This window comes from Amphiura filiformis, chromosome 11 (genome assembly GCF_039555335.1).
Source record: "Amphiura filiformis chromosome 11, Afil_fr2py, whole genome shotgun sequence".
Lineage (NCBI taxonomy): Eukaryota > Metazoa > Echinodermata > Ophiuroidea > Amphilepidida > Amphiuridae > Amphiura > Amphiura filiformis.
In genome coordinates this window covers 33,217,844-33,244,516 of record NC_092638.1, presented here as the reverse complement: position 1 = coordinate 33,244,516, position 26,673 = coordinate 33,217,844, and the positions used below count along the sequence as shown (strand labels likewise).

The 26,673-nt window shown below is 37.2% G+C and overlaps 1 protein-coding gene across 1 annotated transcript in view; it reads left to right on the top strand.

Moving 5' to 3' along the window:
- The window catches only part of LOC140163638 (serine/threonine-protein kinase TBK1-like), a 41,093-nt gene that overhangs the window by 8,948 nt on the left and 5,472 nt on the right, over window positions 1-26,673 (top strand). The window contains exons 2-5 of the mRNA XM_072186952.1: window positions 11,542-11,679; window positions 15,386-15,526; window positions 15,945-16,071; window positions 16,562-16,743. Of these exons, the coding sequence (XP_072043053.1) occupies window positions 11,545-11,679; window positions 15,386-15,526; window positions 15,945-16,071; window positions 16,562-16,743 (585 nt within the window). The 5' untranslated portion in view covers window positions 11,542-11,544. The remainder of the gene's footprint in view (window positions 1-11,541; window positions 11,680-15,385; window positions 15,527-15,944; window positions 16,072-16,561; window positions 16,744-26,673) is intronic.

The window sequence follows — 26,673 nt, the reverse complement described above, 5'->3', positions numbered from 1 at the left end:
AGTTGAGCTGTTTTCAATGAGTGTTATCTTGGTTTAATAGCTTTTCATGGGGTTTAAGTCCTGCAAAGGTCGAATTGAATTCTACTGTAGACATGACTGCATCATGCCATCGGCATCGGCTCCCTTGATATCTAATGGTGTGTCCTTAAGTCGATGTGCTTGCTTTCTGAATGTTATTGCAACTCAACATGCATTGTAAGGCTATGTAAAGTGACAGAATGATTGACAGCTGTATTATAGGAGACACGCTCTGATTATAGTCGGCCCAGGGGACGGCAAAGAGTAAAGTATCCTTATAATGACAAAAAATGGGACAAGAAAAAAATCAGGACGAAAATTTGGCTCTGCCCCCTCACACTAAAATCCTGGTTATGCTACTTAGTCGGACTGGCTATAGGAAGCGTCGGGAAATTTTCCGATGGGCTTTGACGGCCATACAGGGCAATATGAACTAACTCATCCTGTCAAATCAAGTAGCTAGCTGCATGGTTTCGGTATGTGGATGATATCTTCAGTATCTGTAGTATTTCTAGCTATCATGCTAATACTAGGGATGACCAATGAACCATCAACTTGATTAGAACACTCCCATAGACATGCAGGGAGCTCAACTGTGCACTGCTTGCACATACATTTCTAAATTGATCTCATTCTTTTATTTTTCAATATTTTTCTGTAAAATTTGGGGAAGTTACTGCCAATTATATTTTGTAACTATCTTGCAAATTACAGCAACATAACTTATTTTGTTTTTCTGTAAGTGCGAGTCAAAATTGGTCCATCGCCACAGTGCGCTTAATTGCCAGTGGCTGAGTTTAGCACTGCTCAAGAATGGCACAAAATATTCAAATCAGTAAGATCAGGTGAAAAACGTGGCCTACTGAGCTGTAATTTGGCAGAGTTGCCAGTAATACCTCTATCATACCCTCTGTAAAAAGGTTAAAAAATTGAACAAGTAGATCTCGAGTTACAAATTAAATCACCAGCTTCCCTTTGGAATTTTTATATTCCTTTCAAATCATGTTAAGAAGACACCTTTCTGAACATAAATGTGAAGTTTTGTGCTCATTCGATGTATTGTTCACCTGATCTTAACCCTAAACGTTTTCTTATATTTAGGCCTATAACATCTACAACTTGCTGCTGGCTATACCTTGTTTAGGACTTTCAAAAGAAGTACCTGAATGTGCAACCATAACTGTTTCAAAATAGCCCGCGATAGTCATGCAGGTAACTCCGAGGTCAAGCATTGAATTGGTTTGAACAAAGATACTCATAATGTATTGAGTGCTACTTTGGTGTGAATGAGGAATACTACAGGAATACACATGAGCATGATGAGGATAATCTCTATTGTTGTGAATGAGTCAATGACCTTCAAAACTTAAGATTTTGTTTACATACACCTACTAATTGGTCATATTAAACCCAATAACATTGAAATTCTTGGTTGTGAAAAAAAAGTTCACCTACTTAGTGCAATTTTGATTTTGTGCCATATCGGCTATCTTGGATGATTTTTGGCAAATGTCCTCTAAATGCATGATTTCAATGCCTTGGTTTGAAAAAATAAGTTATGCCAGTGACTAGTTAAGTGCCATTTCATAAGAAACCCCTTTGATACTTTCACAATATGCTTGTTTCATGTTTGCAAATATGTTAAAATAAAGAACTACTCTCGGTCCATACACGCCGATGTTCATTTCTGCTCGCGCAGGGCTATATTTGGACCTTGTCATTTTATTTCGTTCCAATGACCGGTCAGAATGGGAAACTTTGATAATTCATAATTCGAAAAGTTTTTGACCGATTTTGACCATTTAACCACCAAAATACTTCTGTTGATTAGTTCTACTCAGAAAACAATCTTTTGTAGCAATAGGGTTAACATGAAATTTTGATGGTTATCCCTACTAATACTCCCAGCAAGTAGGCCTACAAGTTACGCCATGGTCATTATCTCATGTCATAATGTAGTTCCCTACGATCTTTTAAAATGTTATTTGTTAATTTGAATCAAACTTGATTTTTATTTTAGCGATTAGTAAATTCTTACACGCCTATACATGTCCAACTTACACTTACCGGTAATAAAGTACTAGTAGCCTATAACTCAATGTTAATTTGTTTTGCTCGTGAGTCGTGACCATGATGTGGAAAAAGCTTAAGTATTTAGTGACATTTCTGAACTACGTAAAACGGATTAAAAAGTTTGGAATGTTGTGCTTGTTTACTCCAATAGACCAACTTACCTGGGCAAATACATGTAGAAAATGCCTTGACCCACTTTTCATTTACAAAATATATACACAATTTCTGGACATTATTGTGTAAGCATGGTAAGAAACGGGATATAGCAATATTGAAATGAGCTAAAATGAAACTAGCATGGCTGAGAGAGCATAATCAACTGGCGATCATGCCGAAACAATAGCATAAAATCTTGGAAATGGTGAAAGAAATGAAAAGTAGAAGTAGTAGTTGTCTGTTCCTTGAAATCATACTCAAAATACCAAATTAAGAAACTTGAGCATTTATTGGAAACAATGATAAAACACAAGAATAGTGCTGAATGCTAATTCAAGTTATAATGTTCTGCAAGTTTGATAAGCTTTGCCGGGGTAAGCACCCAGCAAACACAAAACGTTTTCGACATCATTCGCAAAAGGTTATAAAAGGTTGTCAGAAAACGTTTAAATGTCGGGTTATTTAAAGGGTATATTAAGAGTATAAAACGTTTTCATAACCTTAAAAAACATTTTTCGATAATCTACTGCTCAGCAAACAAAAATGTTTTACAGAAAACGTTTAAATGTCGGGTTATATAAAGGTATAAAAACGTTTTAATAACATTCCAAAAACATTCTTGAAAACTTGATACAAAACATTATAAACAGAATGTTATTTTGGGGTTGAAAAAATATTTTGCGAAAAATGTTTGCCCAAAATATTTACAATAACGTTTTAAAAACGTTTTCATGACCTTTATATAACCTGACATTTAAATGTTATTAAAAGGTTTTGAAAAAAAAAACATTTTAAGAACATTTTTGTGTTTGCTGGGTTCAAATATTTTAACATAATGTTATTTAAGTATTGACACAATATTTGGGAAAAATGTTTGCAAAAATAGTTTACAATAACATTTTTTGAAAACATTTAAAAATATTGCTGTAGTGTGTTTTCATACAAAACGTTTTAAAACGTTATTATGACCTTTATATAACCCGACATTTTAATGTTATTAAAACGTTTTTACCTAAACCAAAAGCCAAAATATAACTTATTTAAAACGTTTTTAAAACGTTTTTGTGTTTGCTAGGCAGGTTTGAAAGACTCATTATTGTCGGTAAGTTGCCATTGCATTAAAATAATATTTTAAAGGTTCGTGATCATGGTGGTGTTGAGTATTCAGAAATCAATCGATGAATTATCAAATAATTGCTCAGCAGCAGTGGGAAAGTTTCAGAATTCTAGCATGAAGTTTCTCTCTTAAATTGGCCGATTGAAATATTTCAATCTTTTAACGATTGATGATAAGAATCAATTTAAATAGATTGAAAAATGGATTGAAATGGTTTTTTTGGTTTGACTCTTAACTATTTTTGTCAGACGGATTTCACTATCCAATCATGTGTTACTCCTAATGTACTGCCAAATGGCACGTGTTGCATATGTTTGGAATGAGATTTAAACTTTTAGAGTGAATATTTTCAATCTTTTTTTTCAACTGGAAAGGATTTGTCCCTAATTCGGGACGGCAAAAGATTGAAAACAATGAAAATCAATTCTTTCTACTGAAAATTCAATCGAAAAAGATTTGCCCCTACTTGAATCGCTAAAAGATTAAGATTAAGAATCACTCCTTTTGATTGAAAAAAAGTTTGAAAATTCAAATCACTCGACTGAATAATACAATCAAAAACCAGAGCCCTGATCAAAAACGATTTGTCCCTAATTCGGGACGGCATACGATTGAAAATTCAATCTTTTTGATTGTATAATTCAATCGGGCAATTTAAGAGAGTTCCATTGGTTCCAGTTTCAAGAACTTGATGTTGTCGTTATGAAAAAACAAATAAACATAATTGATTAAGAATCACCGACTTTAGCGTTGGAAACAAATTGTCGCAATATCATGAATATTGTTCACGTTACAGATTTAGAGAATAAATGATAGTATTTTGTCTTTTGCCTATCCAATATCGTGTCATAATGGATAGGCTGGCCAATATTTTGACCGTAGTGGATGCCGGCGCACCGGTATCCACTACGATAAAAATATTGGCCAGCCCATCCATTATGACACGATATTGATAGGCAAAAGACAAAATCCTATCATTTATTCTCATTCTTATTCAGTTTTAATGTAATTTTTGCGAGAAAAACTGCCTTTTTTCAGAAAAAAATAAAGTTACTTTTGTTAGGACATCCCCGTTGTTTTAAATGAACGAAACCATCACGAACATCTAAGCCGCCGAATCGCGTTCTTAGTTCTCGCACGTGTATTACGCGAACGCATTATCGCGCGATCATTGAGGAGCAACAAGCGTGCCGCCGTTGCGTGGCGGCGCGCGCCCTGACTAATATCACTATCAACTATTGTGAGATATTATACACCTGAAAACCAATCAAATTACGTGAATTCTTTACAAGACGCACCCATTGAATAAGAATACAAGTTACAGGGTGCAGATTACAAGTTTCAGGGTGACGATTGTCATAGCCCAAAACATGAATACGTAACGAAAGCACAGACGATGGCCCGCCCGGGCCGATATAGGGACATATTACCGTGTTCTTATCGCGCCGTCCACCACTCAAAATATTGGACCTGCCTATCAAATATGAGCCCGATATTCGATACCAACAAGAGAAAATTCTATCATTTATTCTCTAAATATATTATCATTTACCGGGAAACCATTGATAATAATAATCAACAAAGTATTGACATATTCTAGTAGGCCTATAAGCTGTTTCCTCTTATTTGAAGTGGCCAAATGATAATGAACAAAAATATTTCAATACTCGGACGTATGCAATCCGTGAAGTGATTCCCAAAATGACAGGAATATTGCGATTGGTGTTATTGCAATACATATTGGAAAATAGATGGAACTCTCCCTTAATTCTGAGATGCTTTAATCGTAACATGAACACCTTAGACCAACACATTTTTTCCAACTAAACAAAATGGTAGCAATTTTGCATGGAGGGTTAATATACTGTTTACAAGTGAATATATGAATACAAAAGCCACCTAAGTCCATACTTAAACCAAATTGAGTTAAGCATGGGAAAGTGTTCCTTTACATAGGCCTGTCATACATTACTCGTTGACTGCCGATAAACGTCCCAATAAATCGGACTTAGTCACCGGTCAGTTCTCATGATAGATATCCATGGCTAACGATGGTTAACTATGAACACATGTTAAAGGACATCAAGAAAATTAAGTTATTTATTTTGAGCTCTTTCGAGTATCGACGAGTAATGGATATATTCTGTAGATTTAGGTTTTGTCTGTGACTGCTAATGTGAGGCCGTCGTAGGTCGTACGGGGCTCAAACTCGGTGGGTGGGTGTAGCTCTGTCCTGGCAAGAAGAAGTTTATGTTCGTTAAGTCATCCGACCCCGGGGCCCCCTCCCAGGGGTCATTTGAGGTCAAATGACTAAAAACTGTCATATGGGCATGAAACTAGGTCCTACGGGGCTCAAACTCGGTGGGTGGGTGTAGTTCTGTCCTGGCAAGAAGATGTTTATGTTCGTTAAGTCATCCGACCACGGGGTCCCCTCCCAGGGGTCATCTAAGGTCAAATTACTAAAAAGTGTCGTATGGGCATGAAACTTGGTAGGTACAGTCAACATTTAAAGCAGCATTTTTGAAGGTCATTTTGGGGTCATCCAAGGTCACCACGGGTCATCTGAGGTCAAATTAGTAAAAGCTCATATATGGGCATGAAACTTGGTAGGTACAGTCAACATTTAGAGTTATAAGTTTAGGTCATTTTGGGGTCATCCAATGTCACCCTGGGGTCATCTGAGGTCAAATTAGTAAAAATTGTCATATGGGCATGTCACCATCAGCCTGGTAATCGCGCCCAGCCGAGAACCGCCAAATATGGGTAACCGCCTAGTCTATTTTAAAACTGATGCATCAATGACTATGTTCATCATGTCATATAGAGGCCTTGCATGCGACGTATCATCCCGTAAATATGGCGGACTACTCAAATGCATTCAACAAAAGCATGATTGCAATCTACCGTGACAGTTCGTCTCACACACATAATCCTGCACTACGATCAAATAGGTTGATGACAACATTTGATTGAATGGACTGCACTCCGCCATAACTACGGTGAAGGACACCGGTTGAAAACCTTTGTTTGGAGCCAATCAATAATTTCATGCAGGGCCTCTATTGTATCATTCTCACATAGATATAGAAATACTAAATTCGTTCACTATCTATATTTTTACTTCTAGTAGAGCTCCAATCTAAGGGTTAAAGTTATGTTTTAGGTTAGGTTAGGATTTTTTAAAGTACCCAGTACAGTGAACCTTATGGTACAAATGCGCGCGAAAATTTTAGCATAGGCCTATTGAAACTAAACTGGTGAAATATGGGACAAAAGTGGAATAAATTCGCGCAAAGCGCTAAAAATGGCACTCTGTGGCTATAAAATGGCCAAATATGAGGTTAATTTCGACACAAACCAATACACAGGCGTCAATATTGGGGGGTGATTATATTGACCATCCCCTGGCAAAATATTGTGGCATTTATCCCCCCCCCGATCTACGCCTATGTAATTTAGAGCCCCGTGACTCCATCGGTCTCCCTCTCCCTCTCTCTCTCCTTCCCCCCCTTCCTTTTTTTCTTCCTCCCCTTGGCGGAAACTCTAATAGGCACAAAGGACCAATATGCGATACGTAATCTATTTCCTCTTCTTTCTATATCTAACCTCCTTGGGCCTACATATTAGTACTGATATATCATACGCTGGCGAAATTACGTAATTAATCGGATTAATTAACATACTGAACAATAGGTGAAAACAATTTTGACAAAAGGAGTTGTCCTTGTCAATTTGTAGACATGTACTTTTGATTATTTACATAGCTTCTTCTCCAATCACTGTGTAAAACATCCATCCAAAAATCTGATTGCTATTATTATATGGATGAATGGACATATCACAAAAGGATTGCTTATCTCAATAGGGCATGTACATTTTTTTAACTGACCGGCGTTATTGGGCGTTTTATCGGAGGTCACCGAGTAATGCCGAAGATCAAAATCGATTTTATGTATTGTCATAGGACGCTCGTATTAATTGTCTCTATGCGCTTGAGAATTCAACAATATAAATAATGGTAGCTCTATTATAATACACATTAATGTTTTAAGCAGATAAAATTCCAAAATATAATACGTTTTCTGTCTTTGCTTGTCACGTGGTAGGCCTATGTTGAAGTTGCGATTATATTTTTAAATAAGTTTCAGCTGAATAACAAGAAGACAAGTGGCCTAGTGGTCTAAGGCGCTAGGCACATAGAGTACTAAGCGTTGCGCCGTGAGTTCGAACCCCGCCTCTGCCAAACTTTAAAAGAAGTAAATTAAAATTTGACTTTTTTTAATTTCATATTTGGGAAATGTGACTGGGAGAATTTATGTATGGTGTGGAGTGGTGTGATAGGGCATGTACTTTAACTTTATTGGGCGTTTTATCGGCAGTCAACGAGTAATGATATGTATGAAAGAACAACTCAAATTCATCCTCTGTGTCTATTGAGCATGTGAAAAATAGCATGTATGAAAGAATCACCCAATTCCATGATTTGAGTCTTGTAACACATTGATTAAAATCCAGTATGTATAAAAGTCCACTTGTAACACATTCATTGCTAGAGAGTGACTTTTGAAAAAAAATGGGTTTAATAAAGGAAAGTGTGTGGTTTATATTACATGGCAGAATGCTTATCAACATTATACATACCTGTGCGCTTTATTTTGTATTATCTTACTAGTGGTAATCTCATTCTAACATTGTTGTCTTTGTATATGATTAAAAATTAAAAGTCCAAAATTTAAAATGAACCCCACGAAGTCCCTGAAATGCTAATCGTCATACCTAATACAGGTTAATCCACTCATTTGCACGTAAAACTTACCATATTGACCAGGTAAATCTAACTGAAGGAATTAAAATGATACACAGGTTTTTCTCTCAAAATCACTTCCCATGGACTTAGGTGGCTTTTGTATTCATGTATTCAAGTGTACTTGATTTCTTGATATTTGATAAACACTTTTGTGTGGGGATTTTGCTTATTTTTAAGTCTTTATTCATCTCATCTCGTTCACTGCCCTATACTTAATAAAAATAATTTGACTCCGCATACTGGAAACTAGGGAAATGACGAATCGATTGACCAGAATAAATACTATTGCGTAATGTATTGGCATTTACTGAGAAACAAAGAATTAAATCAACGAAGTGTCAAAACATTCTTGCAGTCTAGTTCCCCTTATTATAAAGTGACCAATATGTGATGAAAAATGAACACAATTATTTAATATTTAGACATCCCTGGTGTGATTCCCAAGATGACACGAATGGCACGATTGGTGTTCCCGGTTGGTGTTATTATTATTTATTGCCACTGTACGTGTAAATGAAAAATACGTAATAATTATGATAGGCAAATTAGAACTTAGAACTATATTAAATTTCAATTCACATCACAACAGCAACGCCATCTGTAAGCAACGCTTGATGTCTTTGTTACGTCAGCTCGGTAAAATCTGTTATCAAATCAAATTTGATTGGAATAACACTTCAGTTACATCAGCACTCATCAGACATCTCACGGTACATCCAACATAAGTTTACATTAAAAGAACGCAGGTAAAATTGATAGAAAATCTTAGAAAGTGCACAGGTATTCGTGAACAAATCTATAAATTAATAAATGAAAACATAATGATATTCTATTCTATTGTATTCTATTCTATTCTATTCTATTCTATTCTATTCTATTCTATTCTATTCATCTATTGACATAATCCGTCTACACATTATGCTGGAATAAATTGGATGAAATTCGGAGAGAAGGAAAATATATACACAGCATAATATGCTAGATCATTATTTAATATTTGTAATGATATTGTTACATGGTAAAGTTTGTAACGATAATGATGCAAGATAACGATGGTGACGATGATGAAGATGATGATGGTGAAGATGATGTGAAATCGTGTTAAATTAAATATCATTACAAATATCATTACAAATATACCAAAAACAGTGGAACATATTGAAATATACATTACATTTCAACACCACTATTTCTTTCATGGAAAACACGTAGAGCAACATCGCTAAGGGGAATCCCCGTGATGAGGAAATACAACTACAAGTGATGCGACAGAATAAATTGAGATGTATTTTGTATCCATACATTGATTGGTACCTTCTAATATACACTCATAGAAATAACTTGTTCGCCTTGTTGGCGCAATTCAAAAGTTTGGACAACTCAAAAATAGTGTAAAAGTTGCCAAAACAAAATTCATTTTAGTTATCCGAACTTTAAAAATGCTGAAAAAGCTCAAAAAGTTCCGTCAACTAATCAACTTTGTTGGCATTACTTAAAAAGTTAATGTAAGTCGTTGCGTCAACTTTTTAAGTAATGCTAACTTCTGAATTCAAGTTCAAAGAACCAATTAGTTGAGTTATTGTAACTCAACATGTAAGTTGATGTAACTCGTTCATATTAAGTTACTGGTACTTATTGTTTTGAGTTATACCAATTTGGTACTTGGTTACTTAATTCACGTAATTGGATCATTTTCTGCACAATTAGCAGTATTCAAATATTTATTTTTGTAATCGGTGCAAAATTTTGTATACTATAGCACACCTCTAGAAAATTATGCTAACCTAGTTTCATTTTCTGAGTTGTAACAACTCAACAAAGTAAGTGCAAATGAGTGCGACCAACATAATGATATCGAGTCAGCGTTACTCAAAATTAGTACGCGTTGGCATTACTCGGAAAGTTGACGCAACGACTTACATCAACTTACTGAGTAATGCCAACGAACAATTTCTATGAGTGTACGAATAATTATCGAAGCTTTTTTTTTTTTTTTTTTTGACAGAGTAAATTATAAGCAAAATATATTATAATAACGGTGGTGTAAATGTAAATTGGTAGAATGAGGGCATTATCGATTTGATGTTCCTTGTCATATAAAGATCTTGTCAAGTTGTGCTTGGATCAGATATTGTGTTTTAACTGAAAGGCCCAAAGCAGCAAAGCTGATACGTCTTCACCTGGGTAAAAGGGAAACAAATTCAAAGCCCATTTAATCATTTTAATCTTGATCTATTTTGTGATGTTATCCAGGTAACAAAATACCTGGGATATAGCAAACTATTCTTTGTTTAAAATGTTGTTCCAAGTGGAATATCGGAGCATTTTTGATTTTTTACCCCTGTACATAATCATGGAGACCAAAATTTTACATTTGACCTTAATGCCTATAACTCAAGAACTATACATCGGAGATAGTTCAAACTATACTTTTCTGAATTCTAATAATGAGATCAATACAATTATATGATTTTTATCCACATGTCCCTCATTTTGTCATTTTGCATTAGCGGCCATTTTGGAAATATGCAAATTAACATCCCCCTGCCCTGTTTTGCCCTTTTTGGATATGTTGTTGAGGGTATTTAGAGTCATTAGCAAGCAAAAGCATTGTGTTCCATTTTTGTCTATAGCTCATTTAACTCGTCTAATTCTTTCACTTGTATATTGCCTCAATTTTGATCTAAAGTGAATTGTAATGTATAAATTGAAATTAGACCTCGTACAAGTCTTATAAGTTTTATAAATAACATGGCTTCATGAGCTGTGTTTCATTTGGCTGAAGTTAATTTTTTTTTAATCTCAAAATATTAGTGCTGTTTCTGGAGTGGGAAGTACCGTAGATTAAAAAGGTCGAACAGATTAATATCACGTACGTGTAACTCTTGATTTAATAAATTTATAAATTTAAACAGTTAAATATATCATTTAATATTATATCAGTAATGAAATAAATAGTCAGATCTTTACCAACAAAATAATAATGTTGGCATGCTCTGCAGACCTTCACTGTTTTTGACTTCTCTCTTTTTGCCTGTATCGTTACATGCATACATGCTTTACGTGCTTAACGATGCATGAAAGTCTAAATTGATTAAGTAAAATGTTCGAACCAGCCTATATTTGGTCAAAAATATTTGTTCTTTTTCTGGGTATAATGTCCGGGGCCATGCGTCCTTTTCTTTGATATTTGTTATATCACCTGACAATCCCTGATATGTAGTAACAAAAGTTATCTATGCATGATTGGTAGCAAAAAGGAACTACATGTAACCGATCACACAGCAGCAGTATTGAAATTAAGATATATCATTTGACTCGTTAGTTTTTCAGCTCTATTTTAACATGATTTTGATACATTGTTCAACAGGTCATGTTTAATCCCAATATTCCACTTGGAAGTGACTACTCCCCGGGACAGCTTCGTAGTACTCCGTCATATATATTTAAGACAGCAGACATATTGGGAGAAGGAGCAACAAGCAAAGTCTTCCTTGGGCGAAATAAGGTAAGCAGGCTTGTCTGAAAATGTCAAGTAAAAATTACTACTTCATAATGGTTGAAAACCGGTCACATTGACGTATCATATCAACTCGTTGATCATGAACCTGATTTCAACATGAAAATCCGGGTCATTCCAACGTGAAGTTGATATCGAATGGTTGAAATTAAGTCGATAACGGGTTGAAACGCGGACGCTCATCGACGTTGATTCGATGTCGATTTGACTTTGATGCAATATTTTTGCTAGGATTATATGAAACTTGATAGATAAAACTAACAACTTTCATATAGCGAAAAGAAACTTACAAAATTCTCATAATTAATATTCATAGTGAATATGCCGGCCTATAACTTACATTATTTACATAAACAGTAAAAACCTTTTTTTTTCATGCCAAAATTGTCACATTTTACTGAGACTGAAGCTACAAATACTAACGAAATAGTAGATCAATAAGTGAGAAAGCAAACAATTTCTGTCACAGTATATATGAAGTTAAAACAGGCCAGTCTGACAGTCTCACACTTTAATGAATAGAGCAGCGATCTGCCTGAATTCTGGCGATTCACAATATAATGCGCCGCCAGCGGTTGCTCTTATCAGTATGGGCCTCCAAGGTCGACATCACTGCTCTAGCCACCATTGGATTTTCATGCAAGTGTGATAATAATAATGTTGAATACAGCTCCACGAAGGATTCCCTGTGATCAATGGATAGAAAATGGATCCACTAATAGGCCTAATTGTAAATTACTGTTTTACTGTGCATTCGCGTGTAACATTATTTATATATTGACATTTAAACACACAATGACATTATGTAGGCTACCTGTGTTGTATTCGTATCAAGTTGCGCGGGCTTTGGATGTCGACATTTTCTCATTATGCACTGCGTATTGTGACCTCTCCCCCAGCAAACGCTGGAGGCGCATCATATTATGAATCGACCGAATTGATCCCGCATTTGACAGGACAACTGTTTGATACAGGTTTATAATTCGCCGTAGAAGTAGTGATGTAACAGGATTAATTACCATAGCAACATAGGTTTACACTATTTTTGAATGTATTGTCCCGCACTATATAAAAGGAAGGTAAAGGAAGGTTTTTATTTCAAACTCTAATGGTGACCCGCAGGTCAAATTGCTAGAATTGTGTATTAAACACACCTAAACAGACACAATGCAATTTGCAGGCAGCAGCTTAATCAGCGCCAATATTGTAACATTGAAACAAACAACTATACAAACATCAAATCCAACCCAACCCCATCCCCCATCCCCCAGTAGGCAATGAGGATAAAGTGCCTTGCCCAAGGACACAACACGTTGGCACGACACAACACGTTGGCATAAGCAGGGTGCACTTATCACCTGTGTATGTGTGCAATGATAGATAGACTACGATACCGCTCTTTACTGCGGCTTATAGACGAATCTAATTTCACGCATTCCTACACCTTAATGGCTGCCAAAGTTGGGTCCCCGTCGGCTCCATCTGACCATGGAAGTAATACACATGGAAGCTGGTCAAATACTACATCAAAGTGAGTATCATACTTGCCGCGATACTGAACAAAAGCAGTACAGGTGAAAGTGGAACAATTGAGTCAACGCATGGTCAACGTGTACCATGTCTAAAATCAAAGTTCCCGCTTAAAAATCAATAGCAGTACGAGGTCGTGTACTAAGTCCTGACAATGGACTGTGTTATATTACCGCAGTGCATGACTAGTTTTATGAACACAAACAGATTTTATAAAATCCCTACGTAATGGTCAGAATGCTATCAGTTTAATATATAATTTATACAATTTTATTAAAAGTATGTAATTATGTGAAAACCTACCGATTAAATGTATATAATATGCTAGACTCTCAGATAGCAGTTTTAAAACAGAAAATGAAATGAAATACAATTTATTTTACGCAGAATGTAAAAATAATACCCGACTCTGGAACATTCTGGTCAACAGCAATTTCGGGCAGCCCCGGGCACACAAATAGATGCGGGATTAATTTTATAATGCAACGCATGTGCTAAGTGCGCATATCAATTATTACCGCTAATTAGCGGTTTAGACGTAAATGCCCGATTTCCAATATTTTGAAGTTTACGAAAATCTGTAAGTATAGGGTAGAAATCGATATTTTGATTGGATTTCTGTAATTATGGATTACAAATCTAACATCCCTGTCACTTTTTTCCGAATAAAAACAACAAACTTGAAACATAATCAAGAAAAACACGATTTTTGCTCATAATAATAAACCTGTAAATAAACGAACTGGCAATAAAGGCGGCAAGTCTGATCCACACCAAAGACACGCTGACTACATTGTTATCACAATAGCTTGATACGTACCCTCTATAGAATGTTACGTAAATAATTCAATAGGTGTTGGATCGACCAGCTTCCATGTCTCTTACTTCCATGATCTGACCTAAAATGTGAAATGATGCGACCTTGGAGGGTATTTTAAACTGCATTCTATCACCCGTGTTACATGTAGACAAAAGAATAATGACAGGGTACAACACAAAAGAATCTAACATCGAATTTTAAGCGGCTTTAATCCACCCAATTGGGCAGTCACTACACCAGTTTGGTGCATGCGGGGACCCGTCATGGCCGACCAAATCCTGACCATGACTTGGCTCGTTGGATTCGTCTATACACGATCAATGTGATTGATCAATATCAAAGACCCTAGATACAAGAGTGGATATAAAATCTGCCAATTGTGCACTGTACACACGAACATCAATAGTGATTTTATTGTCCAACCGTCAATAAAATCAAACTATATTAGATCTCTTCCAATAATATTGAACAGAAATATTATTTTGTATCCAATCCTGCATCTAGGGTTCCCAATAAAATTTGTATAGAATTACGATCTTTATCCCTGTTCTTAGATAATCTATGTGCAACAGCGCGGCGTAACGTCTAGTGCTGGGCATTACATTAAAAAGTAATTTAAACCCTTTGCTATGGTAATTAATCCTGTTACATCACTACTTCTGCGGCGAATTAAATGCACAAGCACAATAAATAATCTTATTTAAGTTAAAATCAACATCCACCCACCTACATAGCAGCCCATGCAAAGAACCTGTCCACGTACCTACCAACATGTCCACATACCGTAAAGGTTCGCATAATGACGCACATGGGCTACTTTGCCTTAGGGTAAATTTCACATACAAATAGAGAGCTCCCTCCTCTAAAAATTTCAACAAGAATTAAGTGTCCGTGCCCTTATTGCTGGTGGGATTTTTACCGGAGGGCACTTTAAGTTTGTGCCATAAATTCTAGTTTATGTCAAGGGAGCCCATATGCACCATAAGGCGAATCTCTATTACGCTTACCACAAAATGTCTTACAGATTCATACGTGAAAAACTGCTGATTATAATTTATTTAAACTTGTGCCATGTTTTTAATTTCACTTTCTGGGGGCGCTTTCGTGGGCCTTCTGTGTCGTCATATTGGTGGCCCTGACGATTTCTTGAAATCGACTGTAGAATTGTTTGGGGATTTCCTTGAATCAGTCAGAGCTTACAGCCGATTCCAAAAAATCATCAGAGCTGTGTCCGGTTGACGACGCTGAAGGTCCGCGAGAGCGATCCCGATACGCCCAATTGAAAAGTATTGTTTAGCATGCAGATTAAACTCAATCTACACGAAATTACTGGTTATTTTCCAGAAATCCGGGGAAAAGGTTGCTGTAAAGGTTTTCAACAATGAGAGTTTTCAGCGTCCAGATGCTGTTCAGGAAAGAGAGTTTAATGTTTTACTAAAAATTAATCATAAAAACATTGTGAAGCTCCTCGCTATCGAGAATGACGTAAGTATGGCATGTGGCATTATTTATTTTGATCAGAAACCGACAAGGGTATAGCAAATTGTGAACAGGGTTTTTTTTATTGAATCTTAAGCTATGCAGTAGTATTGTATTGTATTGTATTAGGCCGAAACCTTTTGCTGCTTTTTTTCAAACCGTTATGAATCAATTCAGTGGGCCGGTCGGAGAAGAGATCACAGACAAGAAACGAGTTTACCTCAGCACATTTGCCACTCTCAGTGAAATAACACCGTTAAGACCTGAGACCATAATACCTAAGGTATTATGGTCTCAGGTTAAGACAATAGTTGACCTGATTTTGTCAACCAAGTACGAAGAGTGTATTCGTGATCATATGGTGATTAAGTAATACATAGCGTTGAGGCATACTCTTCATGTCATGAAACCATTCTTGTTTCAGCAAATATCCAAACACAGGATCATCATACTGGAGCTATGTGGTTGCAGTGTACTCAATATGCTTGATGAACCCAAATATATCTATGGCTTTCCCGATCAAGAATTCTTACAGGTTCTTGGTGATACAAGTAAGTGTTGCTTTTATTTAGGAACAGATTTCTTTATCACTTCGATGATTTGCCGAAATTCGGCAATGTACGATATATGGGTGATAGATATTCCTTTACTTTTAAATTAAACAGCAAACACCCCTCAACTCCCTTTTGTCCAATACAGCCTTCATTTCAACATTTCCAACAAGATCTCACTTTACTTCACCAGGCTGTGTTCGACCATTATTGGAGGTAGTCCTCTTCATACAATATCTTCCTGTCTCTTGTTGTCTTGTACATACATGCATGTAGTCGGTACGGTCATCGTGCCACCTCCGTTTCTGTCTGCCTCTTGATCTTTTTCCTGTTACCTGTTCTTGGTTACCATTCTGTAAGGCTTTTTGCCAATCTGTAAGCATTTTTGGCCAACAAAACCATCGACTCCAAATATTGAGGCCCTTAGACCATCAGCATTATTGATGCTTAAACGTTCTTCATTTTGACTTGTATCGATCAATATTTGCAGCATCAGGAATGAAGTACCTCCAGGAACAAGGCATAGTACATAGGGATATCAAGCCCGGTAATATAATGAAGAGGCTGGGCCCGGGAAGATGTCCCATCTATAAACTTGCTGATTTTGGAGCCGCCCGACAGCTGCAAGCAGAAGAGAACTTTACTAGCCTGTATGGAACTGAAGAATATCTGGTTAGCATTTTTACTACTTTGATTAGTTTCATCGATGAAGAAAATATTGATCTTCAGTTAACAGAGATGATTTTCATTTTGGACTTTACTAAGTCCAGATTAATTTTAAACTTGAAATTAAATTCACTTTGTGTAACAAGTATGATTTTGAATGTCCAATTTATTATCCATTCCAAAAGGAGCACCCCCCTTCCAAGGCTGTATGATTAGGATTTGGACTAAGGTTAGGAATTGATATAGGATTAGGGTTTGCCTGTTAAGTGTATGTTAGGGTTAAGGTTGGGATTAGGGTTAGGTTAGGGTTAGGATTAGGGTTAGGATTAGGGTTAGGATTAGAATTACGGTTAGTGTTATGGCCCATGTTTAGGGTTTAGGGTTATAGGGTACCGTATGTAGGAGGGGCTCTGCAATTACCTTGGATAAAATACAGTTGTTTGTGTGGGTGTGTGTACATCTGTACAGGTACATGTATGGCTATGTGAATATAGGCCTGTGATTCATATGAAGAATGTGCATGGTCTTTTTTATAGTACAAGGACAAATTGGCCAATGCCAGAGGCTATATGCATACCAATGTGTGTACATCTACAAATGAGAAATTTTGGTGGTTTGCTTTTCATTGCAAATTGCAGTCATTTGAAATTATCAGTTTTTTTTTAATTGCAACTTCCTACACACAAAATGGCGTTTAATTTACTCGCAACATTACGCGTCTGGTAAAGCCGTGAAATTGTGCCTATTTAGAGGATATCTCATCATTTGTATAATGTACATCATCACTATACTTGTCCATGTTATCAAAGATATGGCTATATGCAGTTGGAATTTCAGCCCCCCCCCTTATGGCCAGGGTACCACGGGGATGGGTGGCTGGGACTTATACTAGGGCTAAATTTCAAAAATGTTAAAACTCCCGGCCAAGTCCCGGACCGACGGGAAACAACACATGGCCGGCCCTACAGGGACAAATTTTGTGTCAATGCCCGTCTGTTATAATAAACTGCCCGGCTATTTTTTCCGGGTACTCTGCACTGCAGCCAGGGGTTGGAGTGGGTCAGGGACTCAGGGTTTCAATTGACAAGTGCATTATCAACAGTCTTCATTTTCACGTGCATGAAATCTATAAGCTTAACTACTGAACATACGGGCCTATGCACCCCCCAATCATAATTACTCACATCACTAGTATCACAGGGTCAGGCTTTCAATTGACAAGTGCATTATCAACAGCCTTGCATTTTCACGTGCATGAAATCTATAAGCTTAAATACTGAATATACAGGCATATGTACCCCCCCCTCAGCACACACACACAATCATAATTACTCACATCACTAGTATCACAGGGTCAGGCTTTCAATTGACAAGTGCATTATCAACAGTCTTCATTTTCACGTGCATGAAATCTATAAGCTTAACTACTGAACATACGGGCCTATGCACCCCCCCACAATCATAATTACTCACATCACTAGTATCACAGGGTCAGGCTTTCAATTGACAAGTGCATTATCAACAGCCTTGCATTTTCACGTGCATGAAATCTATAAGCTTAAATACTGAATATACAGGCCTATGTACCCCCCCCCTCAGCACACACACACAATCATAATTACTCACATCACTAGTATCACAGGGTCAGGGTTTCTAGTGACAAGTGCATTATCAACAGCATTGCATTTTCACGTGCATGAAATCTATAAGCTTAACATACAGGTCTATACCCCCCCCACAAACACACAATCATAATTACTCACATCACTAGTATCACAGACATTCAAATTCCATCATGAAATCTATTCGGCTTTCACAGTACACTGATTTTCAAGTTCAAACGCTAGCTCTTCAAAGGTGCTGAATTCGACCATCGTGCAAATCGCCAGATATCGTATTCAGGAAATTAACATAAGGGCGCACATCACTGAATATGATGCCAGTTTTTCTCTATAAAAATGCTAATTAAAATCATTTAAACAATTTTTGATATCTGCCATCTGTGATACACTTGTAGGATTTAATATTACTAATCATTACCAATCCAAATTTATGCAAATTTCTGCTCATTTTAATGCTTACTTTTAGAATCTATGTTTTTTTCTTAGAATAAAAATAAATTAAGATTTGTTCCAAGTCTACCATGTTACAATACTGATAATTCAATAAAAAAACTTTTTAGACTGCAACAAGTCTGTCCTAAAACATTGTATTTATTTGGATAATGAATTGGAAATTCAAAATCATATTTGCTACACAAAGTAAAATTATTTGAAGTTTGAAATATATAGTGGACAAAATAAAGTCCAATTTGAAAGAATTTAATGTTCTAAGGTGTATGGCTCAAGGCTTGGATAGCAGTTATCCATGTTTGACCAATGCATGCATGGATAGCCCTAGTGAAATGGAGATTGGATAGCTCTTATCCATAGTGCTGAGTGACCAGCATGGATAATTGCTATCCATTTTGCCTCTTAGTTTACATGTGTTTGGCCCAAGGCTTGGATAGCTCTTATCCATCCCAGTGCTGACCAGCATGGATAATTGCTATCCATTTTGCTTGTCAGATTACATATTAGTAAGGTGTACGGCTCAAGGCTTGGATAGCAGTTATCCATGTTTGACCAATGCATGCATGGATAGCCCTAGTGAAATGGACATGGATAGCTCTTATCCATAGTGCTGAGTGACCAGCATGGATAATTGCTATCCATTTTGCCTCTTAGTTTACATGTGTTTGGCCCAAGGCTTGGATAGCTCTTATCCATCCCAGTGCTGACCAGCATGGATAATTGCTATCCATTTTGCTTGTCAGATTACATGGCTCAAGGCTTGGATAGCAGTTATCCATGTTTGACCAATGCATGCATGGATAGCCCTAGTGAAATGGAGATTGGATAGCTCTTATCCATAGTGCTGAGTGACCAGCATGGATAATTGCTATCCATTTTGCCTCTTAGTTTACATGTGTTTGGCCCAAGGCTTGGATAGCTCTTATCCATCCTAGTGCTGACCAGCATGGATAATTGCTATCCATTTTGCTTGTCAGATTACATATTAGTAAGGTGTACGGCTGAGGGCGTGGATAGCAGTTATCCATGTTTGACCAATGCATGCATGGATAGCCCTAGTGAAATGGAGATTGGATAGCTCTTATCCATAGTGCTGAGTGACCAGCATGGATAATTGCTATCCATTTTGCCTCTTAGTTTACATGTGTTTGGCCCAAGGCTTGGATAGCTCTTATCCATCCCAGTGCTGACCAGCATGGATAATTGCTATCCATTTTGCTTGTCAGATTACATATTACAACAGAGATGATTTTCATTTTGGACTTTACTAAGTCCAGATTAATTTTAAACTTGAAATTAAATTCACTTTGTGTAACAAGTATGATTTTGAATGTCCAATTTATTATCCATTCCAAAAGGAGCACCCCCCTTCCAAGGCTATATGATTAGGATTTGGACTAAGGTTAGGAATTGATATAGGATTAGGGTTTGCCTGTTAAGTGTATGTTAGGGTTAAGGTTGGGATTAGGGTTAGGTTAGGGTTAGGATTAGGGTTAGGATTAGGGTTAGGATTAGAATTACGGTTAGTGTTATGGCCCATGTTTAGGGTTTAGGGTTATAGGGTACCGTATGTAGGAGGGTCTGCAATTACCTTGGATAAAATACAGTTGTTTGTGTGGGTGTGTGTACATCTGTACAGGTACATGTATGGCTATGTGAATATAGGCCTGTGATTCATATGAAGAATGTGCATGGTCTTTTTATAGTACAAGGACAAATTGGCCAATGCCAGAGGCTATATGCATACCAATGTGTGTACATCTACAAATGAGAAATTTTTGGTGGTTTGCTTTTCATTGCAAATTGCAGTCATTTGAAATTATCAGTTTTTTAATTGCAACTTCCTACACACAAAATGGCGTTTAATTTACTCGCAACATTACGCGTCTGGTAAAGCCGTGAAATTGTGCCTATTTAGAGGATATCTCATCATTTGTATAATGTACATCATCACTATACTTGTCCATGTTATCAAAGATATGGCTATATGCAGTTGGGAATTTCCAGCCCCCCTTATGGCCAGGGTACCACGGGGATGGGTGGCTGGGACTTATACTAGGGCTAAATTTCAAAAATGTTAAAACTCCCGGCCAAGTCCCGGACCGACGGGAAACAACACATGGCCGGCCCTACAGGGACAAATTTTGTGTCAATGCCCGTCTGTTATAATAAACTGCCCGGCTATTTTTTCCGGGTACTCTGCACTGCAGCCAGGGGTTGGAGTGGGTCAGGGACTCAGGGTTTCAATTGACAAGTGCATTATCAACAGTCTTCATTTTCACGTGCATGAAATCTATAAGCTTAACTACTGAACATACGGGCCTATGCACCCCCCAATCATAATTACTCACATCACTAGTATCACAGGGTCAGGCTTTCAATTGACAAGTGCATTATCAACAGCCTTGCATTTTCACGTGCATGAAATCTATAAGCTTAAATACTGAATATACAGGCATATGTCCCCCCCTCAGCACACACACACAATCATAATTACTCACATCACTAGTATCACAGGGTCAGGCTTTCAATTGACAAGTGCATTATCAACAGTCTTCATTTTCACGTGCATGAAATCTATAAGCTTAACTACTGAACATACGGGCCTATGCACCCCCCCCCCACAATCATAATTACTCACATCACTAGTATCACAGGGTCAGGCTTTCAATTGACAAGTGCATTATCAACAGCCTTGCATTTTCACGTGCATGAAATCTATAAGCTTAAATACTGAATATACAGGCCTATGTACCCCCCCTCAGCACACACACACACAATCATAATTACTCACATCACTAGTATCACAGGGTCAGGGTTTCTAGTGACAAGTGCATTATCAACAGCATTGCATTTTCACGTGCATGAAATCTATAAGCTTAACATACAGGTCTATACCCCCCCCACAAACACACAATCATAATTACTCACATCACTAGTATCACAGACATTCAAATTCCATCATGAAATCTATTCGGCTTTCACAGTACACTGATTTTCAAGTTCAAACGCTAGCTCTTCAAAGGTGCTGAATTCGACCATCGTGCAAATCGCCAGATATCGTATTCAGGAAATTAACATAAGGGCGCACATCACTGAATATGATGCCAGTTTTTCTCTATAAAATGCTAATTAAAATCATTTAAACAATTTTGATATCTGCCATCTGTGATACACTTGTAGGATTTAATATTACTAATTATTACCAATCCAAATTTATGCAAATTTCTGATCATTTTAATGCTTACTTTTAGAATCTATGTTTTTTCTTAGAATAAAAATAAATTAAGATTTGTTCCAAGTCTACCATGTTACAATACTGATAATTCAATAAAAAAAACTTTTAGACTGCAACAAGTCTGTCCTAAAACATTGTATTTATTTGGATAATGAATTGAAATTCAAAATCATATTTGCTACACAAAGTAAAATTATTTGAAGTTTGAAATATATAGTGGACAAAATAAAGTCCAATTTGAAAGAATTTAATGTTCTAAGGTGTATGGCTCAAGGCTTGGATAGCAGTTATCCATGTTTGACCAATGCATGCATGGATAGCCCTAGTGAAATGGAGATTGGATAGCTCTTATCCATAGTGCTGAGTGACCAGCATGGATAATTGCTATCCATTTTGCCTCTTAGTTTACATGTGTTTGGCCCAAGGCTTGGATAGCTCTTATCCATCCCAGTGCTGACCAGCATGGATAATTGCTATCCATTTTGCTTGTCAGATTACATATTAGTAAGGTGTACGGCTCAAGGCTTGGATAGCAGTTATCCATGTTTGACCAATGCATGCATGGATAGCCCTAGTGAAATGGAGATTGGATAGCTCTTATCCATAGTGCTGAGTGACCAGCATGGATAATTGCTATCCATTTTGCCTCTTAGTTTACATGTGTTTGGCCCAAGGCTTGGATAGCTCTTATCCATCCCAGTGCTGACCAGCATGGATAATTGCTATCCATTTTGCTTGTCAGATTACATATTACAACAGAGATGATTTTCATTTTGGACTTTACTAAGTCCAGATTAATTTTAAACTTGAAATTAAATTCACTTTGTGTAACAAGTATGATTTTGAATGTCCAATTTATTATCCATTCCAAAAGGAGCACCCCCTTCCAAGGCTATATGATTAGGATTTGGACTAAGGTTAGGAATTGATATAGGATTAGGGTTTGCCTGTTAAGTGTATGTTAGGGTTAAGGTTGGGATTAGGTTAGGTTAGGGTTAGGATTAGGGTTAGGATTAGGGTTAGGATTAGAATTACGGTTAGTGTTATGGCCCATGTTTAGGGTTTAGGGTTATAGGGTACCGTATGTAGGAGGGGTCTGCAATTACCTTGGATAAAATACAGTTGTTTGTGTGGGTGTGTGTACATCTGTACAGGTACATGTATGGCTATGTGAATATAGGCCTGTGATTCATATGAAGAATGTGCATGGTCTTTTTATAGTACAAGGACAAATTGGCCAATGCCAGAGGCTATATGCATACCAATGTGTGTACATCTACAAATGAGAAATTTTTGGTGGTTTGCTTTTCATTGCAAATTGCAGTCATTTGAAATTATCAGTTTTTTAATTGCAACTTCCTACACACAAAATGGCGTTTAATTTACTCGCAACATTACGCGTCTGGTAAAGCCGTGAAATTGTGCCTATTTAGAGGATATCTCATCATTTGTATAATGTACATCATCACTATACTTGTCCATGTTATCAAAGATATGGCTATATGCAGCTGTGAATTTCCAGCCCCCCCCCCTTATGGCCAGGGTACCACGGGGATGGGTGGCTGGGACTTATACTAGGGCTAAATTTCAAAAATGTTAAAACTCCCGGCCAAGTCCCGGACCGACGGGAAACAACACATGGCCGGCCCTACAGGGACAAATTTTGTGTCAATGCCCGTCTGTTATAATAAACTGCCCGGCTATTTTTCCGGGTACTCTGCACTGCAGCCAGGGGTTGGAGTGGGTCAGGGACTCAGGGTTTCAATTGACAAGTGCATTATCAACAGTCTTCATTTTCACGTGCATGAAATCTATAAGCTTAACTACTGAACATACGGGCCTATGCACCCCCCAATCATAATTACTCACATCACTAGTATCACAGGGTCAGGCTTTCAATTGACAAGTGCATTATCAACAGCCTTGCATTTTCACGTGCATGAAATCTATAAGCTTAAATACTGAATATACAGGCATATGTGCCCCCCCTCAGCACACACACACAATCATAATTACTCACATCACTAGTATCACAGGGTCAGGCTTTCAATTGACAAGTGCATTATCAACAGTCTTCATTTTCACGTGCATGAAATCTATAAGCTTAACTACTGAACATACGGGCCTATGCACCCCCCCCACAATCATAATTACTCACATCACTAGTATCACAGGGTCAGGCTTTCAATTGACAAGTGCATTATCAACAGCCTTGCATTTTCACGTGCATGAAATCTATAAGCTTAAATACTGAATATACAGGCCTATGTGCCCCCCCCTCAGCACACACACACACAATCATAATTACTCACATCACTAGTATCACAGGGTCAGGGTTTCTAGTGACAAGTGCATTATCAACAGCATTGCATTTTCACGTGCATGAAATCTATAAGCTTAACATACAGGTCTATACCCCCCCCCCCAAAAACACACAATCATAATTACTCACATCACTAGTATCAAAGACATTCAAATTCCATCATGAAATCTATTCGGCTTTCACAGTACACTGATTTTCAAGTTCAAACGCTAGCTCTTCAAAGGTGCTGAATTCGACCATCGTGCAAATCGCCAGATATCGTATTCAGGAAATTAACATAAGGGCGCACATCACTGAATATGATGCCAGTTTTTCTATAAAAATGCTAATTAAAATCATTTAAACAATTTTGATATCTGCCATCTGTGATACACTTGTAGGATTTAATATTACTAATCATTACCAATCCAAATTTATGCAAATTTCTGCTCATTTTAATGCTTACTTTTAGAATCTATGTTTTTTTCTTTGAATAAAAATAAATTAAGATTTGTTCCAAGTCTACCATGTTACAATACTGATAATTCAATAAAAAAACTTTTAGACTGCAACAAGTCTGTCCTAAAACATTGTATTTATTTGGATAATGAATTGGAAATTCAAAATCATATTTGCTACACAAAGTAAAATTATTTGAAGTTTGAAATATATAGTGGACAAAATAAAGTCCAATTTGAAAGAATTTAATGTTCTAAGGTGTATGGCTCAAGGCTTGGATAGCAGTTATCCATGTTTGACCAATGCATGCATGGATCGCCCTAGTGAAATGGAGATTGGATAGCTCTTATCCTAGTGAAATGGAGATTGACCAGCATGGATAATTCTATCCATTTTGCTTGTCAGATTACATATTAGTAAGTACGGCTGCTTTAGATGTTATCCATGTTTGACAATGCAGCATGGATAATTAGCTCTTTATCCATAGTTTGATCCATTTTGCCTCTTAGTTTACATGTGTTTGGCCCAAGATAGCTTGGATAGCTCTTATCCATCCAGATTATTAGTGCTGACCAGCATGGATAAGTGCTATCCATTTTGCTTGTCAGATTCCATATTAGTCAGGTGTATTTTGGCAGATTACACATGGGGTCAAGGCTTGGATAGCAGTTATCCATGTTTGACCAATGCATGCATGGATAGCCCTAGTGAAATGGAGATTGATAGCTCTTATCCATAGTTGAGTGACCAGCATGGATAATTGCTATCCATTTTGCCTCTTAGTTTACATGTGTTTGGCCCAAGGCTTGGATAGCTCTTATCCATCCCTAGTGCTGACCAGCATGGATAATTGCTATCCATTTTGCTTGTCAGATTACATTATAAGGTATGGCTCTAAGATTATCCATGTTTTGGCTCAAGGCTTGGATAGCTCTTATCCAGTTATCCATGTTTGCTATCCATGCCTCTAGCATGCATGGATAGCCCCAGTGAAATGGACAATTGCTATCCATTGGATAGCTGTATCCATAGTCCATGTTTACCCAGTGACCAGCATGGATAATTGCTATCCATTTTGCCTCTTAGTTTACATGTGTTTGGCCCAAGGCTTGGATAGCTCTTATCCATCCCAGTGTTGACCAGCATGGATAATTGCTATCCATTTTGCTTGTCAGATTACATATTAGTAAGGTGTATGGCTCAAGGCTTGGATAGCAGTTATCCATGTTTGACCAATGCATGCATGGATAGCCCTAGTGAAATGGAGATTGGATAGCTCTTATCCATAGTGCTGAGTGACCAGCATGGATAATTGCTATCCATTTTGCCTCTTAGTTTACATGTGTTTGGCCCAAGGCTTGATAGCTCTTATCCATCCCAGTGCTTTGACCAGCATGGATAATTGCTATCCATTTTGCTTGTCAGATTACATATTAGTACATATAAAAAGGTCAAGGCTTGGTGTATCCATGGCTGCATGCAGGATAGCCCTAGTGAAATGGAGATTGTTTTGTAGCAGTTATCCATGGCGTCCTGCGTGCATGCTTACCCACCCCGCTTGAAATCGTGTACGTGCCGACTTGATTGGATAGCAGTTATCCATGTTTGACCAATGCATGCATGGATAGCCCTAGTGAAATGGATAGTTCTTATCCATAGTGCTGCTGACCAGCATGGATAATTGCTATCCATTTTGCCTCTTAGTTTACATGTGTTTGGCCCAAGGCTTGGATAGCTCTTATCCATCCCAGTGCTGACCAGCATGGATAATTACTATCCATTTTGCTTGTCAGATTACATATTAGGTGTATGGCTCAAGGCTTGGATAGCAGTTATCCATGTTTGACCAATGCATGCATGGATAG